At 44.8% G+C, this 19,927-nt stretch overlaps 1 protein-coding gene across 1 annotated transcript in view; it reads right to left on the bottom strand.

The window, feature by feature from the left end:
- Nucleotides 1-16,305, bottom strand: part of LOC120845772 (glutamine synthetase, mitochondrial) — a 29,102-nt gene extending 12,797 nt beyond the window's left edge. Inside the window, exons 1-3 of the mRNA XM_042289804.1 lie at nucleotides 16,137-16,305; nucleotides 14,445-14,612; nucleotides 10,756-10,905 (exon numbers count right to left, since the gene is read on the bottom strand). Coding sequence (XP_042145738.1) covers nucleotides 10,756-10,905; nucleotides 14,445-14,612; nucleotides 16,137-16,290 — 472 coding nt within the window. The 5' untranslated portion in view covers nucleotides 16,291-16,305. The remainder of the gene's footprint in view (nucleotides 1-10,755; nucleotides 10,906-14,444; nucleotides 14,613-16,136) is intronic.
- Nucleotides 16,306-19,927: the final 3,622 nt, after the last annotated feature.

Below are 19,927 nucleotides of genomic sequence, written 5' to 3' on the forward strand. Positions count from 1 at the left end.
TGTTGGACAACGTGTTGGGTTGCTGTTGCCGTCGTGTTGCCTCTGTGTGACAGGGCCTTTGGCGAGTTCTGCCTCAAGCGGTTTGGGGGTTCCACGGGAGACGCCACTGGAATGACCTTGCAGCTGGGTGCCTATTCCCGTGGTCGCCTCGTTGTCAGCGCATACTCTCTTGCAAAGCCGGACTCCCGCGCAAACGCAGACACGGATAATCCGTTCATGGGAGCACGTTCCCTCTTCCAGCTGCAACTGTACGAGCGACGATGCTTGCTCACGTAGTTCAACTACGCGTCCTTCCGATTTTCCACGCCAGAGAGACCTCCTTTTTGTTGAAAACGATTTACTTGTCAGGCGTGTCAGGCGCGTCAGCATACCGTAGTCGCCGGCGAGGATTGCGAGCCACCCTTGGGAGATCCTTTTGTTGGACCCGGCGTCAGCGGCGAAGTATGCTTCGGTTCATTATCTGTTAAAACAAAACAATTTTTTTTTTGTTCAGTAGCGTAGCACTAGTACTGTAACGAGACGCGCAGTCGTCCGGATGATTTCATCGTCGTGGCGCGAGACTTGAACCCTTGACAATGAGGTGCACTCGCTCAGCACACTCTCCGAACGTCGTAAAAATAAAAAGGGGCCTTTCATACCAATCTCAATTTGCCGAAGAAGCGTTTGTTATTAAAGACCCTCTAGCCGAGGGCAACTTCACATGTTTCGTCATGGTCACCTAAGATGCCGACACTCGCTTACCCGATTCTGCACAGCCTGTTTCTCAAATTCAACGCAGCCGTTCCACCCAGCGCGTCGGAGGAACGCCCTTTTAGCTTGGCTGGGGACGTCTTTAGGAAGAAAAAAGGAAAACTCTACCATCAAGAACTTTGAGTGAATGAACTATTTTGGCGAAAACGCAAGCCACAAAATGACTGCATTTATTTTAGGCTCGGTGGGTTTTTCACGGATCAAAACTGCTGTTCTTTGCTACCGCAAAATATAAAAAAGGAACTTGGACAGTAATTCCAATGTAACTGGCTACTTTTTACAGTAGTTAATAGTTCACTCAATTACTATTACAAACGCGTAATTTCTATTCTACTCTAATTACTTTTGGCGTCGGTACTCAGTAACTTAACTGCCTTTTTTGAGTAATTTGCACTTGTCTGCTGTCTGGCAACCAAAGCTTCGGAGGAAAAAAAAAATTTCCACCATAAATGGCGAGTGGCGTTCGAAAGGGTTAGTCAAGCTACTGAAAGAAGCCTGGACCGCCGCACAAAGAAGAAGCCCACTTCAGACTGTGTCCCTAGACGGTCTTTTTATATGATGCATTAGCTGTGTGACCGTGACTTCAAACAGATTCAGAGCAAAATCATTGGTAGGTTAGTTACCTTTTCTTTCTTTTTTTTATCAGAAAAAAAGAGCCCAATATTAGCAAGTTTGATCTTCTGGTAACGCATACATGTTAACGAAAAATTGACAACGCCATCTTGGCATCGACCTTGTGAACATTTGCACTGAGGATAGCGCTACACGCTTCAGCGTTTTTGTGCGGTAGAATATCTGTTGCAATTTCATTCATTTCGTTGCATGTTGCTTCAAAACGTAAGACGTAAAAATCTTTATATATATATATATATATATATAGAGAGAGAGAGAGAAGGGGTACTTTTGAGTCAAACATTTCCTCTTTCGTAGTTCTTTTTTTCACCCGTGTTTCAGATAATTGCTATCGCCTTACGAAAAAACGTTCGAATACGGATACATCAAACTATTAGTAGCAATCGTGCGATAGTATAACGACTCGCATCATCGGGCAATTTGGTCAGTTCAGTGCGGCGGCTCTCCCGGTGGGTTTAGAACGTGCGTCGCACAGTATAGTGACCCCAAGAGCGCGGGAAGTTTGCCGGCATTTTTATGCGGTTTCCAGGGCCAGCCTGAGCTACACATTCGCACGATCAAAGATGTCCGATGTTGTCAGCAACAAGTGCTGCCCAATGTGAATGCAGCGGACCGGTCGATGGCCCGACTATCGACCAACGCGTTGTTTACAAACGAGCCCGCGTTTGCCCGCATCGGGTGTGGGCATGGCGCATGCGCAGAGACCCCCTAGCATCTCATTATCGCTCCTCGGCCAATGGGATTGCCACATTGGCAGATGGGAACGACCAACAACCAATCGGGAAGCGAGAACCGCGTACACATTTTTGAGGGAGCACTCGAGGCGGGTTCTTCGATCGTCTCTTTATGGTGATAACCCAATCTGCGAGCTCCAAGGCGTCCTACGAAAATCTGGAGTAACAAACACGGGTGGCCGATTTTCCTATTAAAATCTAATCAAAGATTGCGACACCGGCCCTTTTTCTGCGTCTTCGAGCAGACACCCTAAAGCGCGCCGTCAGCGGCGTTAAAAAAATGCTGTATTGTACGTCATTTGACGTTCTTCTCAAAATATAATGCATAACGCGCCTAAAAAGAGCAATAATAGAAACTCTCAAAATATCCACGAAATTCACTTTCTTTTGATTCTTGGTCAAATGTTTTTGAGGTAATGAGGAGCCAAAAATAAATCCCGTAGAAAAGCTCACCGGAGAAAAGCTCATCGGCTATTCCAGGTACGGCGAAAAGCTCATCGATTTTTTTCTTCTTTTTATATAAAGGCTGTCGGATCAATATATTATTATTAAAATTTGTCAGTTCTGTTAAGCTTATTGCTCCCCAAATATTAATTGCAAGACAATGTTTTCTGTAGTTTACTCTCCAGGCAATGAAAGCCTAACTGAAAACTTTATGAACTTGAAAATGAGGAAAAAGTTTCAAAATTTAGTAATGTTTGCCTAAACCAAAAAAAGAAAACAGAACTTTAAATGCCGAAAATTCGAAAATGCATGTGCAACAACGCGGTGCCTGAAATTCTCTTTGAAGCTTTTGTTAACCTCTGAAAGCAGGATAGAACGGTTAGTAAGATATCGAGGTTTCTTTCTCCCGCGGACATGCAGGTTTTCCAGCCGTTCATGCTAGTTTTCCCACACGTTGTCTTTGCGTGACAGTGCCCTTCTACGGCCAACAACCGATGACCTTTAGAGATCTACACTGCCACCGTTGTTACCCGTGACCTACCTATATAAGAACTAGTCCTCCGCAAGGTAGCGAATTGGGCGAGTTGGTATACGTTATATATATTAATGAAAACAGCTCAAAAGACGAAGATGGAGTGATGACAACAAACACGACAGGACGAAGCTATTCTCTTTATTTGTAAAAAAAAAAATAAAAAAAAAAACAGCGTAGTTGGCATTGATTACATCAACGAACACCTAAACTCATCTAACAGGCGCCACACGATCTTCGGAGCCTAAACGGTTCACACACCGCTATTCATATTAGCTCGCAAAAAACAAACCTCTTTATCTGACAGAGCTACCGACGGCGCACTGTCAAGCTGTCAACAAATTGTTTTCTTTTTTACGGATGTAGCATGTTCTGATTATGTACTTGCGGTGTCATTAATCATCAAAATGGGTGATTCCTAAATTCTGAGGAATTGGTAAATATGCCCAATAAACTTCAAGAATATTACAAAACGGAGGACAATTATATTTAATGAAGTGACGAATTCTAGTTGTGTAAAATTACCAAGTGTGACGCACAATCCGCTAAGTTAAGAAAAAGAATTCGGTGAGCTTTTCTGCGGATCCGCTCAAGCGCCGGGGAGGATTTCTCCGCATCTGCCGGTTTTGCGGTGAGCTTTTCTCCGCCGCCCGTCAAAAGGTACACCCCCCCCCCCCCCCCCCACTCCCCCCGAAATATGTGGTGGGATTTTATTTACGATGAACGTTGCTTTAATAACGTAAAACGTAAAAATCGTCAAACAAATATATGGGTATTCCTTTGAGACAAATGTTTTGCTCTTCCGTAATAGTCTCTGTTTTCTTTTCTCCCTGTGTTCCTAATATTTTATACCTGCCCCCTCCCCCTCCTTCCCACTTTCTATTGCGGCTAGCCTTCTAGGGAATGTTGCGATCTATAGAACTGGTCATTTTTATTGCCCAAACCTTAACAAAGTAATATGCCATCGAAAACGAGCTTCCAAGTTACTTTCATCCGGTAATTCGAAGGTACGGGAGTGTGGCGCATACGAAACAGTGGCAAATTTCAGTTAGCCCCGAGTCGCGGCCGCTTTGCTCAGATACATTGTACCAAAGACACGGTGTTTGCTGCTGACACGACGGCAGAGTTATCTATACGGGCACGCCCGAGGCATGTAAGTTTGTGTGTGACCAATGTGACAGAAACACCATATGAGGAGGGACGGATGGATAGACGTTAATGACCCTTTGTAACGTGCGGTAGCTTGCGCCACCTAGCGTCGGACAGTGTCTGCAGACTGCCTCTTGTACGACGCGTTAAAAGTACGACCGCGCAGCTTAAATGTTTTCTGCTGGGCTGTGGAACGCCTTCTGAGCATACGTTGTTGCTTTGTTTGTGCGGTATGCCCACTGACCTCTATGACAATTGTGGACCGCGTTTGCCCGCTCCGTGAATGCGGCCACTGGTGGCCATCTTTTTGGTAGAATTTTATTACCTCCAGCGAAGGTACAGCTGCTGCAACCACAACGAGGTAGAGGGGCTTAGAGTGATAAACCGGAAGTTCGGAAGTGGCACCCCCCCGGTTGCCGCCATGTTTTACGCAAATGTGACTACTCGTCACGTGACCTCCCAAGAACCGTGACGTCACAGGTAAGATGGCAGCGCCCAGAGCTGGCGGATGCGAGCTTGTTTGGTGCGCGGTAGCCGTGATGTGCAGCGGCTTTCCAACGACTTCGGGTTTTTTCTTGCTCGCTTACGCAGGTATAACGTGAAAATATAAAGGAATGAGACTTATACACTTTTTGCGCAAGATCGCTCTGGATTATCTGGATATTAACACCTGTGAGACAGCATCAGCCGTACCGCCGTACCGGTGCTCGGATTCGGGATCTGTTCGAGGATCGATAGAACTTTGAGTGCTTTTAGCATTAACTTTTCGCATTTCCTTAGCTTTGTTTGAACGTTAAAATGTCTGAAAATGGACGCGAAATATATTCGTCGGATGTAGGGCCTAGGGGAATTTGTTTCAGCCCTAGGTAACTGCATAATCACAGCAACTTTTAGCGAGGAAGCCCCTGCGACTGTTACGTTATGCACTTATCAACAATTTTACGATATAACTTCAGGCAAAACATATTCACAATTTTCTAACTTCGTTTGAACGTTGGAATGTCTGAGAATCGAAGCGAAAGATATACGTCGCGTTAGGGCCTAGGGGAAGTTGTTTCAACCCTGCGTCACCGAATAAACATAGCAACTTTTAGCGAGGAACTCCTGCGATCTTTATCCTTTTGTGCTAATCCACGATTCTACATTCGATCGTTTTTCTTCCTTTTTTGTGAGTGCGAATTGCACACTTATTTCCAGCTACGAGGAAGACGTTTTATTCAGTGCGGGGATGAATAAATCGTTGCAGGCACCTGCTTCAAAGCTTTTCGACTTGTTATAAGAACAACATGTTTTTTGGTGTATGCATAGATTAACTGCACCTTTTTCTCTTTCGTAGGATTTTATTGCAGCAATACTTTTTTTCATCAAGTCTGTATTGCGTTAGTCGGTCAATTATTAACTTCCTCTAATTGCCTGGGTAAGATTATTCACATTTGTGTTCATCCCTTGCCTGAAGAGCAGTCTTGTTGAAAAATGTTGACCATTCCTTTCGGTCTCTTCAATAGACTTTTTTGAAAAGTGTGGGCTGCCTATACTTCGTATCATTGTAACTTGGAAAAGGCCAACCGCCACAGCCCCCTCGAGCCAATCAGAGAGACTGAGCGAAGGTGTGTAACAAATCTGTGCAGACGAGCACTCTGAATGACATGTTGTCATGTGCCTCTCTCCAACGTGCAAATTGGCTCACCGAGACTGTAGCCTTTGCCGTTTGCCAAATTGTGATGAAACGAATTACAGTAGCTACTATTCTAATTACCCCAGGCTTTCATACTTTCGTCATTTGTTCGACAAGAATGTTATGTCCGCCATTCCTGTGAACTCGGCTCAGCGCCTATTGGACTGGAATGCTGTATTAGCATTCGACGTGAGCTGGGGCCCATTCGTGTGCTTTACGCCGAAAAAAAATGGTGACAGTTGTGTTGTTTGATGGGGTTCTGCAAAGGGTCTAGCGTGTCATACGTATAGTAAGTGTCCTGCTATACAACAATGCATCCATACTATTAAACTAGATGCTCAGACGCGTGTTTGTTTTTGCACTCAACAAGTTGCAGCCATAAGTATTCCTTACTAGTGTAATATTTATTTTCGGTAGCTGGACCTGGTTTGTGCTCATTAATGTCCGTGTGCTATGATGTTATCACGTCTGTAGCTTTAAGTATCCTCCCTGCAATGCCTACAGAGGCCCTTGGAGGGAATAAATTAATAAACAACATTTTCACATCACTGGAGTTGGTTTACGGACGCGCCACATGCTCAGGAGAAGTGGAACGAGTGCAGCCCAATGCAACCAGTCTGCCAGTCTGGTATGTCCCATTAATTAATATTGAGGGGTCTGAGATGCGGCTGTCTTCAAAAGGTCCAGAACGTGCCGTGAACATAATTCTTTGTGTAGAGACTCTGAAGGCATGAAGGCAAGCGGAAATATGTTTATCTGGTTAGTGTATCAAATATATTTATTTCCACTTAATTACATAATTATTGATTCTTCAAAAATGGTTCCATAACGAGTTCTTTCTGCGACAGTCTCGTGTGAGTCGTCCAGTCGTAGTACCTAGCTGTGCTCCTTGTTGTCGGATGACGCTCCTGGCACGTCGGTGTTCAGTTTGCTCGAGTGGCAGCTTTGACCGACAGATGCCGTCTTGTAATCATACGTCGTGTGCGGCCACTGACATTTGATGCACTGAAGCTGCAGAGCTGGCTTGTAATCCGCAAATTTTTCTGGTAGTTCTCTGCGTCAATGCAGCAAGCTCGGGCATGTAGTGCTTACGTGGCTGTGCTTTTTGCTATAGTGTTGACTTGATGGTTGGCAACAGGCAACAGTGTTTGTTTGCTATCCGAGCCATCTCACTTCCATTTCGTAATGGCGATTTTTTCTGCATACCGCGACCACTGCAACTTGTGTAAGTCTCGTGTGGCAAAGTGAAGTCGGGTGATGCTTGGTGTCCACTTTTGAGAACGACCAACCATTCTATTTCTTCATGTCACTCAGCGGCGTTCTCCGTCAAAGTTGGAAATTGTGTGCTTCATTGCATGGACACAGATACATAGTGTCGGCAAATTATTACGTATTGTCCTTGGACAACAACCAATACCAAATCAACTGCCCTTGCCTTGCTGCTCACCTGCTTTGTCATGCTTACCTCCTGTCGAGGTGATGGGGATCAGGAGCCTCGGGGTAATGTCAGCACCAGGGGCAAAGTTCGCCGAAGATAATCCTTAATGTCCCGCGGACGCTCCTCGAGACGTGGTCGAAGGTCCTTCGGCACAATCTCTTGCAGGCCAATTCATTGGTACCGGCACCTGCAGTAGACATGGTTGGCCTCCTGCAGTGGTAGCAGAGTGGTGTTCGGTCGACCATTTGCAGTACCTCCGTTTTCCTCGGTGTACTTTGTTCAGCAAGAATCTACACTGGTTCTTTCCGATGTTGGGAATGTTTAGGCGATGGGGTGTCTCGTTGGATTGGCATTGAATATTAACTGGAAGCCGGTGGTGGACGTCGTGACTTTGTGCCATAAGTCGTCCTCGGCTCGTCAGATGCCTCTGTGCTTGAAGAAGTTTTCAGTTGAAATGCCTGTCGAACTTGTTCCAAAACAATGTCAGCAATCAAAATAAAAGCTAGGCAACTGATGGAAGAAAGTAGCTTCCTGATGTCCTCACGGACACCAATGTGGATGATGTTACGGATGCCTGGGAGTTTGGCGTCGAAGTTGCAGCTGGATGACGCGAGTGTCGAGACGCTGGGGAGTTGTTGATAGTGACAGGCTCGGCCTGCAGTGTACATTCTATTTTGGAAGTCTCGGTTATACGAACCCTTCGACTGTTGTCGTGGGGTTGCAGACAAGGCTGCTGAAGGTGCTGTCCCTAACATGAGGGGCTGGGGATTCTTACCTTCTCGTCTTCTGTAACACCAGGGTTGGCGTGGGTGCTCGATCAGGCGCAAAACATCCTCCACGAAGGCAGCGACGTTCTTGTTGGGGCCGTGTCCTGGACAGAATCATAAATTCGGCTCTCTCTCGTCAATGTTGGATGATGAACGTGCACTTCAGCTTGATCTTGCAAACTTCCCATGACGTTGAGGAGGATTCGTGCTTCTCAAACAAGTGCCTGACAGTTCCTTCCACGAGAGGTATAGGTTCTGCAGGAGCTGGTTGTCTGTCCACCCACTGTGGCGGGCAACATGGTCATATTGCTCAATCCAGCCCTCGACATCTTCATATACCATGAGTGAAAGGGCGTCGGAGTGTGAGGTGCGACGGGCATACAAACAATGGTGGGAGCGGACGCGGTTCGGTGCTACAGGTTTGTCATTGTTGGCTTAGTCAGCTTCGGATTTTTCTGGCAAAGGACCGAATTCCGGTGGTTAATGCTGGTAGCAGCGACCGACTCGGATTTCAGGTTCTTCGTGGTGTAATTTCGAGGTTCGTCCTTGTGGTACTTGCTCGTCTTGCGGTCTTTCTGCTGGGCTCGGGATAGTTATTGGTTCACGGCTCGCCAAGGGTTTAAGACGCGGGATCCGCCACCCGTGTCCCGTTATCGGGCAACTCGGCTGAGGAGCCGCCTAGGTGCACAGAGAGTGAAGGGCTATGGGTAAAGTACCCAGCACCTCCACCAGAACATACGATGACAGCTGAGCATGGCCTGCATTGCTTTAGCGGCATTCTGTCCGAATAAATTCTCTCCCTTGGGGTTGGGCGACTCCCGTGGGCGAACTGAACTGAAATGCATGTGGGACCATTGTTCTGGTAATGGGCCGCTGCAGAATGTTGTCGCAAAGCGGCGTGAACGGGTGGACTGGGTAGGTAACACTCGCAAAGAAATGTCCATACGGCTTGCAACTCGCGTTACGAGTGTTGATGAAACCTTTGTGTCGACGAAGCGTGCCACAGACCAGCGGAATCAATACCAACTGCAAGACTTGTGCTCCGTGAAAGTGCACGTTCACGCCGGAACAATTTGGGAAGCAGCACAGCGTCACCTAAAGCATGGCACAGGAACTACCAGCCTGAAGGCAGCTCTTCGGTACGCCGCACACCTGTGCTCCGTGAAAGTGCACGTCTACGCCAGAACAATTTGGGAAGCAGCACAACATCATTTAGCACGGCACGGCAACTACCAGCTTCAAGGCAGCTCTCCGGTGCGCCGTACAACCAAACTGAGCCTTCGGTCATTTGAACGAAGCGGCACCACGATTGCCCACTGCCAAGCACGACTCACACAATTTCCGTCGCTAAACTGTGTGTCCAATTATATTGCACGCGATTCACCGCAGACCTCGAAGCTTCTGATGGTCAACCAGAGCACAGAAACGTCGCCTTAAATTTTTTCTTAGCGGTATCCGAATCAATCCGAGGTCCGAGCAATGTAGGGTAGATTCTTCCTTGGCAATATCCCCGTCGGTCACCAGCGAAATACACACCGTTCCTTCGTATTTTCACGTTATAGCTACGTCAGACACCACGCTGAACTCTAAAGTCGCTTTCGACCGGCCTCATATGACGGCTTCCCCGTCTGAAATCAACTCGCCGAGACGACCGACAACCAACAAAAAATCCGACAAGCTCCGGCCCAGCTGGGGCCAGCCGCTGCATGAGCGCTGCCACCTTTCCTGTGACGTCACGTATTTGGTTTGGTCATGTGACGAGTAGTCAAATTTGCGTACAATGGCAGCCGCCTTATGGGGGTCACTTTCGAGTGCACACCGGAACCCCGGTTTATCGTTCTAAGCCCCTTTACCTCGTAGTGCAACCTCTATCATCCATCCATGGCAGGCAGCGTTGTGGAAGTTGTGGTGGCAGGCTGCCATCAAAATAGCATGGGTGATATTTCGTGCTTGATTCCACTTGTTTGACGAAACATATTTTTGAAACCCGGCGTGAACGGTAGCCCGATCTTTTAGGACCCGGTGAAAGGTTCGCGAAATCGCAGCACCGGGGAAAAGCAGCTCAGCACGCGTCGAAAGTCGCATCGAAAGAGTCACCGAAAGGAGACGCCGGTACGAAGTCTGGTTTCGATGCGAGCTGCGCTGCTTTTCCCCGGTGCTGCGCTTTCGTAGAACTTTCGCCGAGTCCTCAAAAATGAGGCTACCATTCACGCCGGATTTCAAGAATTTGCTTCGTCGAACAACTTCAATCAAACACAAAATATCACCCACGGAACAGTGTACTAGGTCTACGGCTATTTTATGGCAGCCTGCCGCCATTGCGCTGTCCGCCATATTAATTACTATAATGGCTAGTGATAATATAACCCCACCAAAAAGATGGCCGACCGTGGCCGTATTCCCGTCCATAGGCGGAGCTGGTCAAACGCGATCCAGCAAACAGACATAGAGATCAGTGGGCATGCTAGACACTGAGCATGCGTCTGCAGATCAGTGACTCAGCATTTTTTGCCCGGGTGATAAGCGATGCAAATGTCTATACTTTTACAGTTATCGCGAACTGATATGACTTCAGCTCGCACAGTGCAATCTTTCCTTTCTTGAAGGGGATATCATTTTCATGTACCACTTACCCAGGGGTCTGATAACGTTGTTGTCTTTAGGCCAACCTAACGGAATTTTATCTGCATCGAGAAGCACATATTCCTGCTCGATGCCGAACCACGGATCTTGGTTGGCAGCCTCCTTCATGGTTTTCTCGCACGACCGACGGGTGTTCGTTTCTAGAAGAAAGAAAAAAGTATAGTTAGGCACTGTGGGCGTCCTGGAATACGTAACTGTCGCAAGTTTACCAAAGACCAACTTATAATATCGCGTGTTGTGATCTGGTCGCAACGCGAGTTTAGCAACGATGGAATGCCACACAGTATTAGAGCTTTCAGCCCGTTCATAAAAACAGCGTGTATCCTCCCCCCCCCCAAAAAAAAAAAAAAAAAGTTTTTATTGTTTTTTTTAATTATAAAAATAAAGTAGACATCGCCAAACGCTCACTAGAGCAACCATGTAGCTAAAATCACCTGTTACTTTTGAATGAAAAAACGATTTGTTCTAAAACTTTGACACCTGTTCCGGACAACTCAACATTAGGTCGGAGGCTGAGCGTTCGGCATCTGTAGTTTACTTTTCCGATAAAAAAAAGAAAACACTGTAAAATATTTTTGGGGGCACCCTCCTGAAAAGACAAGAAAGATAAAGTAACCCCGAGGGTTTGTGGTCCCACTTTTTCTCACTACTCTTAAGCTTACTATTACTTCACGGTGATGTTTTAGTTTCAGGCAATATGCGTTCGCTGTCCCATCAACTGTAGGGCGAAAAAAAACTGCCCTTGAAGTTTTTGTATGAAACCTTCAATTACATGACAAAAACTAACAGAAACCGCTATTTTTTAACGATCAAACTACGTGTCAAATCGCGCAGATCATTCAATGAAAATCAAAGAAAGATTTTGACGTCTCACCATTTACAAGATATATGAAATTTGTGTCTCGTGCAATCACGGAGTGCAGTGCATTGCCCGAATTCGCAAAGTATTAACGTGGCACCGCTACTTTCAGGAAGTGATTCGGGGTTTTAACTGGTTCATTTTTAATTTGATTTTCTGTTTAATTAACGCCATTTGCTGATTTGCTAGCTGTTCATGTTTGACGGACGAGTTCTTAGTTATTATACTAGGCAATATATGCTTAATTAGGGTTTTGTGTTTTTCGGTAAACACCAATAAACCCCAAAAAATAACCTCCAAGTCTATTTCAAAGAAAAATTGAAGAAACCGAAAAGAGCTGCCCTTGAGTAAGAAAGGAGTAATCTACAGAAAAAACAATTTTGTTTACAGTTTGTTTTTTGCATTCTTTCTTTTAATGAAACACATATTTTATTAAACTACCGCAAGGCTTATTCTTGATTCGGAATCACATAGATCTTATCTTGTTTTATTTCCTTATTGGTACAAGGACGTTTTACAAAATATTGTTTCATGCGTTTGTTCCCTGGAATTTGCAGAATCCCATTGCCGTGCCCTATTTTCTTCAACACAGTTCCCGACAAACCCCAATTTCTCGTCGGACACCAATAATTTATACCGAATTAACGCTACATCTGTAAAGAAAAAAATAAAAAAAAAACTGAAAAAAAAATCCCGGAATTTATGAAAAATTTACCCAAAAAAGAACACGGAATTCTGTACTCGCATTCACAGCAAGAACCGTGGTAAAAACAAGTTCGGCTCCTAGCGTAACGTTACTTATTTTCTCTTTCTTGTGCCGCGCTAAGATATATGTAGGTCAGTGGCGTACCAACTTGTTTTTGAGTGAGGGGGCAAACCAGCCCCTCCCCTCCTCCCTCCCTCCCTCCCTCCCCCCCCCCCCCCCCCCCCCCCCCCAGGACCGGAGGGTGGTGCCCTTGGTATCCCTGAGGTGCCGCCGGCCAGTGTTTGCCCTGTCCAGTGACGGCTGTTTCAGAAGGGCAAAACACATGCCCCCACACACACACACTCTTTGCCCCCCCCCCCCCCCCCCGGTTGGTACGCCCATGATGTAGGTGCATCTTAGATTAGCTTTATGTTATGTTACCAAGGCGTACACGTTTCAAAAGCCAAATCCAATGCTTCTTTGACAACCAAATCTTGTAAGAACTACCTCGCGCAGCGCATAAAAAAATGCCCAAAACCACCTTTTCTTTTAAAGTGACGACGAGTATAGCTATACGCTCACGTTGTAGGCGTTCACGGCAGCGCCATTAACGCATACGTTCACGGCGCTACGGGTTGTTTTAACGTGAAACGTTCTTTGAATAGGTGTTGGGCATCATCGTGAAGCCCATATGAAATCGTGGCATCGAGGCTCGGCCATGATTGGTTGACGGGTGGGAGAAGAGGAGTGAGGTGTTCGATGCCGATTGGTTAACGGGGAGGTCATGTGACCATAGGGGTAGGCGAGAAGGAGTGAGGTAAGCGAAGAGGAGCTCGACCACCTGTGCGCACTGAGGAAGGGGAGCTCGAAGAGTATATGGAAAGCTCTGGGAAGATAGCCAGGTTTATCAGCTTGATTAGCAGTAGTACCGCTTCATTCTAGGAACAACTATCAAGTACGCGTTAAACTAACTGATGAAGAGTGACGTGAACGTAGGCTCCTGGCGTCTGTAACCTCTGAGTATCGCTAAACGTTTGTGATGGTAGAACGTTTCACGTATGAAACACAATTTCTTAGCAATTTTACAGATTTTGTTTTTGAAAACCAAGTAATATTAATAAACAATAAAAATGTTTTCGCATCTTTGCCAATTCTGTCGTATTTTAGGACTCTGCCATTTTTTTTATGTATCTTTACTGCCAGCCGTAAGGTCAGGGCAGGAGTGGTACAAATAGCAAACATAAGCAAAAGGTCATAAATACATACACACAAAACACATTGATTAAAAAAGTTTTAATTACATGCATACACAAAACTCTAGTTCTTTTGCGAATGACATGAGATCTTCAGAATTGACAACACATGTGGGTAGCTTGTTCCATTCATCTATAAACCGAACAAAGAAGGGGTACTTAAAACGATCTGTTGAGCACCAATATGGTTGAATATAACGATTATGTTGTGTTCTATGTTGCATAGGTTCGGGAGTTGTTACGCATTTCAAAACATTAATTCTGCATCATCCATTCAAAATCTGAAAAGAAAAACGCTTCATTCTGCTTAAAGCCAACTTGGTTTGAACACTGCATAGTTTTGCTCGGGACCTCAGTGCAGAGACAGAGTCGGTTGATTTGCAACTATTGAATATAAATGGCACTGCTTTGTTTTGTAGTCTTTCTAGAATATGATCATTTCTAGTGGTAAATGGCTCCCATACAGGGCTCTTATAGTCAATGGTTGGTAAAATCAGACATTTAAAAGCCATTCATTTTACTTCTTGACTCGCATGATCTAGCTTTCTTCTGATCATCCAGTTTTTGGAATCCTTTTTTAAATACATGATCAATATGGGAGTTCCAGTTTAGATCGGAGCTAAAAAGCACTCTCAGATATTTATACTCAGTAACTTTATTAAAAAAAGGCCGCTTATGCTATAGTTAAATTCCAGAATTTGTTTTTACGCATTAAATTCATATAGACAGTTTTCTTAATACTCAGTTTCATCTGCCACGCAGTACACCATTTATCTATTTTGCTCAGACGCCTCTTGACCTAAATTTCTTTGTGACCTCGGAGGCGACGAGTAGCTTGCAATGCCTTTTCCGTCCAGTTTGGCCAAGCGGTGGTTTGCTTACCAGGGGGTCTTCGGTCATACAGGAGGGTCTCGCAGAGTACCAGCTTATTTCGACCTTTCAAGAATGGATCTTTGAACAGGGCCACGGGAACCAGAAACATTTCGGACTTGGCGCCGGCGTCCGCCCATTGGTACGTTCCTACCGCGCAGTACGTCCATTCGGGACAGTCTGCCACGATGAAGAAAACGTTAGTGAGTTCACATATTTTCTGGCTATTTTTTTTTCAGCGTCTTCAGAGTGTGAAACACACTCTCAACATGTGCTGTAGCTCTCTTTTTTTGTGGATATTAGACGCCGAGCATTCGCGCACAGCTCAATGACTGAGCATTTTCGGCCTGGATAGTGAGCGTTAAAAAGGTGACTTACAGTTTCCCCCCCCCCCCAAAAAAAAATGAATCGGGTTTTTTGGCCCAGATAGTAACTAAACTGTATATCGCAGGAAGTCTTAACCCCGTGCGAATTCGAAACTAGCGGTTGGGATAGAACGCGAGAGTTTGAGAACACGACGTTGCATGGATAAAAAAATAATTAAGAAAAACGAAATTTATTTATGAGCCGACGTCCACCTAAGCCTAATATCGTCAAAACAAGAAATGATATTGCGAACGCTTGCGAGATTTATATCAGTGAAAAACTCTGGTCAACAAGAAAGTGAATAATGTTTTCTTTCTTGCTGACAAGTTTATTTCACTGCAACAGGTGCTTCTCGATTATCTTTTCTGATCCAGGTAACGTCATGTTCTCAAATTTTCGCGTCCTATACCAACCGCTAGAGTCACATTCTCACGAAGTTTGAGCTTTCTGCAATGCATGGTTTATTTACCCGGTCCGCAAGACAAAGTTCTCTATTTTCGTTAACTTTTCGCACCTTCAAGCGCTTATCGCCCAGGCGAAAAGTGCAGAGTCGACTGGGCTATAGAAAGGTAAGCAACATCTGATATTACGGTGACGAGAGTAACTGTGCGTGCTCAAAACGGGCTACGCGGCAAAGCAGGCAAAGATGGCAGTAGGCCGGAGGCGATTATTGGAAAGGAAAAACATTTTACATGTGCACCAAAAGAGAATATTATCATTAAAAGCGCAAGAATATCGAGAATGAGTATGTAGAAATGGTACGACATTATACTGTAAAACCCTTTATTTTCGCGGCCACTATTTTTCGCGAATCGGTCACAGATGACATAATCGCGACCACTAAATTTCGAGAATTCCAGACGCCTGCATTGAAAATCTTAAGGACCGAAATTTTCGCGCGCCCTTTAATTTCGCGAATTCTTCAATTCGCGAAATTCGCGAAAATAGAGGGCTCGCGAACATTAAAAGTTTTACAGTATACAGGGAAACAAAAAGTATGAGCGAAAACGTATAAGTGCTATAGACAATTAGTCGTCACGTAGATTATGAAAGAAAGAAAAAAAAACGCATGTCTGCTAACAAACCAAATACATTAAAAAAGTCCAAGACGGGGGGAAAAAACAAAACAATGGACAACCACTTACAACGTATCAAACTCCGAAAATACGCGGATTATTCTGGAAACTGCTCTCCTAGTACGCTAAAATTAGCAGTTCCTTTTTTAACTCGTGAAACTCAGAAATCTCAGAAGTGAGGATTTTTTTCTAGGTTTAAGGCGTCGGAATTGGTTCGAACAAATAAATTCCACGACGTTCAAGTTCCCCGCTTGGAGCGTACTTTTCGCGGTCTTGGGTTCGAAGGCCAGCGTTCTCGTCTTGGCCCGGACATTTTCCAAGGTTCCATCCACGAAGACGTAAGTGACAAAGACCACGTCGTCGGGCTGCTCCAGATCCAGGTACTTCCTGAGGATCTCGGGTTTTGCGGAAGCCATCCGTCCACGTTCCTCTTCCTCCGCTGCGAAGGGGGACACAATACGTAACCGCTGAAATCCCAACAAACGTGCACAGACTTGTCTGAGAGTAAACTCTAGAGCGAGTGCAACGTCAATAATGGACAAATGGCGCAACTCGATAAAGGGATTGTGCTCCGGAGAACTCGTTCTTCTTTCATAAAGGAAGGTGTGAATGAATGAAGGATGAACGCCTTGCAATATACCGCGATCACGAGTAATGCGAGCTAAAACAGACCTTAACCTTTTGAGTGCCACGCTCGAGTATACTCTGACGCGTCTTAATTAATTAATTTCATTTATTTATTTACTAATACCACCAGTTCCCTTCGTAACTTTAGTAGAGAGATTGCATAAGTTTGAAGACAATGCGTTAGTTGGTGATGCAGTTTAGAAACAAACACTTGTGCAGATTTCAGCTTCGATTAGCTTCTTGTCGCAACTGGGCTGCCAGTTTTGCTTTTACGTGCAGAGCAATGTTTTGTGTTTTGTGATAAAACCCGTTGACGACATTATGAAAGTTTTCTATGAAGGACTTCTGCCTCGGTTTGCTCCTTCGTTGTGCCAGAAAGGTGAATCTATGACGTTCAACCTCGCTCTTTATTAAAAACACTGAAATATAAAAATCAGTAATAAAAAATTTTGACACAAACAAAAAAAAACTGTTTCGAGGGGGAAAAAAAATAAAAATTGACGGTTAAGGTTACTGAAAAAAAAAGTTACTCGAGGGTGCGAGGTCGGGGAGGCACTTTGCACGCCGTGTCTAGAAAAAGTATAATTTGAGAAAGCTCTATCCGCTCGGCAGGCAGACATCAAATAACTCTCGGCCCATGGATCAGAGTGTCCTCGATACATAAATATACTTCGTAAATCATGCTACAGTTTCTCTGTACGGAATCAAAATTTGAGTTAAGTTCGACATGCAAGAAAAAAAAAACTCTCAGATTTTGAAAGAGCGCTGGTCCTAACTAGTAATGAAATGCGAAGTTGAGCTCCAATATATCTGACTATTTGACAAAGTAAAAGACCGCACACGCAGGAAAGAAGAACCCATCTAGTGTTTCAGCTCATACACTCCGCGAAGGTACAATTCACAGCACTCTTAGGACAAACACTTACGACATGACTTTTTTTTTATTTATTTTACTTCGATACAGTATTAACGGGCACTAACTTTTACCGGCCGTTACTGTACAGCCTAGTCACTTTCCTCCACGCTAGTATACTGTTTATGGCAGCCTTTAAATTAAAAAAAGAAAAAAAAACAAAGAAAGAAAACGTGTGATTGCTTGTTTGGGCTAATGGTGTCGCGCTGTGTGCGGGCTCTTACCATTATTGCTACGATTGCCATATTGCTATTATCAAAAAGCCCCAAAAATAAACCGCTTCTGCGACTGCGAAGTTTGAACCAATTGCCGCCCGATATGAAAACTCGTATAATGATATTCATCGAAGATAATGATGATCGAGCGATACATCGAACGTTGTTAGAGGAAAAAGCGAAATGATAAACATGTAGTGCTCACCCTTGCTATCACTCATTTCATTTTTTCTTTTTTTATTATTATTATCATTACTTTACATTTCCTTAGATTATAGTTATAGCTTCGACTGCTTTGGTGTTTTTCTCCTTGTACTCCGAAGTTCATACAGCTTCGAACTCCGGGGCGTTTCTATTTTTTTTTTTCTTTATCTGTAAGGTGGTTGGTTTCCTAAGGGGTGACATCGTGACTCGTGACCATGATTAATGTTTTTGAAAGCAAGCGAAATTAATTTCGAAGCTATCAGTGCCGCAAACATACCTGAAGAAGCAATGAAGTTCCTGGAAATGCTTCGAGGGTAGCGGTTGTGGCTTCCTAGCTCGATGCACCAAGTCGCCTCTCGCCCTTAGAGTCGATCGGAGTGCCTACGTACATATCTTTATAGAAGCCGGTGTCTACGCGAGGGTAAGAGAACGAGAAATGGGAGACAAACCGGTGCCGTGGGTTCTGTGCACGGCAAGAAGGGAACACTATATAGATATATATATATGGAGAGAGAGATAGATAGAGAGAGAAAACGTAGCGCAGGATGCCAAAACGTATAAACAGCAGAAAAACGTACTTGAGACGCTTGTTTGGAGTCTTATACCATATTGTTCGTGAAGTCGCGAGACGAAATATTGACACACCTTGGCTACATCACGTAGCCCGTGACGTTAGGAGATTATGCCAATTTGAAACACCTGGGCTCCTTGAAGAGCCCCAGGATGGACTCGACGCAGGTATCGCCACGAAAGCCGTTCATTTGGGGCCTGATTCGAAGGATAAGCCTCCGGCGTAAACCTGGCCGGGGAGAAAGAGACACGTACAACAATGGAAAATCCGACTGAACGAAAGCGGAGAAGTAACCACAAGGAGAGCAGGCGCCAAATACTCGGCGAACGACAAAATCGGTATACGAAAAAAACGACAAAAAAAAAATACAATTGAGAAAGCACGCTACGAGTTGCCATTTTCAGTTTAAAATACTGGAACGACTTCCAGATACAATAAAGCTTGGGTAGCCTGTAGCCTATTGAGTGTGCACGCTCACGCAAAAACTCCAAACAATCGTCTGAAGTACGTTTTTCTGCCATTGATATATATATATATCATCGAAAATACGATGATGATTGCATTGCACTTGATCGAATGCATCAAACTCCTACGAAACGCCCGAAATTCAAAATAAATGGCGGCGCCAGGCTCCTGGCTCCGCCGTTTATTTTGGCTTTCGGGGGTTTCGTAACACATGGATTCATTCGACCGGTTCAGTCACCATAATATTTTCAATTATTTCCCCCCTTCAAAGACCGCCGCACAGTGATGAAAAATGCCCGTGATATATATATATGATAAAGACCGGTCCCCGCTCGAAACGTCGTACTAAACTTCGAATTAGTAACTCCGACAATACGCATCTTTGACTTATTAACTTTTCCCGGTCCATTGTTTTTATATTTACCTTACTTCATCTATATACATATATATAACATTTAACGCGCAACCCGGAAATCAATCCAAGAGGAAGGAAGGTGTGGGAGCTGATAATCGCTGTATACAAGGCCATGCACAGCCGGATGAGACCTTGACTGCGCATCAGAGCTTCCTCGTTTGTAATTTTCTTATGCAAATCATATTGGGGGATTTTTTTATTTATATATAAACAGGTTTTCTGCTTAGTGCGTCTTCGTCCGTCTTAGAGCCAGACAGACAGCACACAATGGGGAGGCATTCACTTGATCAAATGGCGTTTTAGCGAACGCCTACGTTTCACCGAATGACACTTTAGCGAATAGTCGGGTGGGCCAAATGGGTTCACATTTTTGTAATGATCCGCCGCGGACTGTCGCCGCAAAGCGGCGTAAAGCGCAGCGCGGCGGATGGGTTAACGCGCGCCCCCGTTATTCGCTAAAACGACCATTCGCTCAAATGTCGCCGTTCGCTAAAATGTCATTCGCTCATGTGATATGGACCCGCACACAATGATATCGGCTGCTCTAGGGTGGTCAGTTGGGCGAGTTCGTACTCGCAAAAGGGTATCATTGCGTTTGTCTAATACTTCTTTAATGCGTAGTGCAGTAGGCGCTAAGTGACGA

Source organism: Ixodes scapularis, unplaced genomic scaffold (genome assembly GCF_016920785.2).
Source record: "Ixodes scapularis isolate PalLabHiFi unplaced genomic scaffold, ASM1692078v2 PGA_scaffold13__105_contigs__length_92229423, whole genome shotgun sequence".
In the NCBI taxonomy this organism is placed as follows: Eukaryota; Metazoa; Arthropoda; class Arachnida; order Ixodida; family Ixodidae; genus Ixodes; species Ixodes scapularis.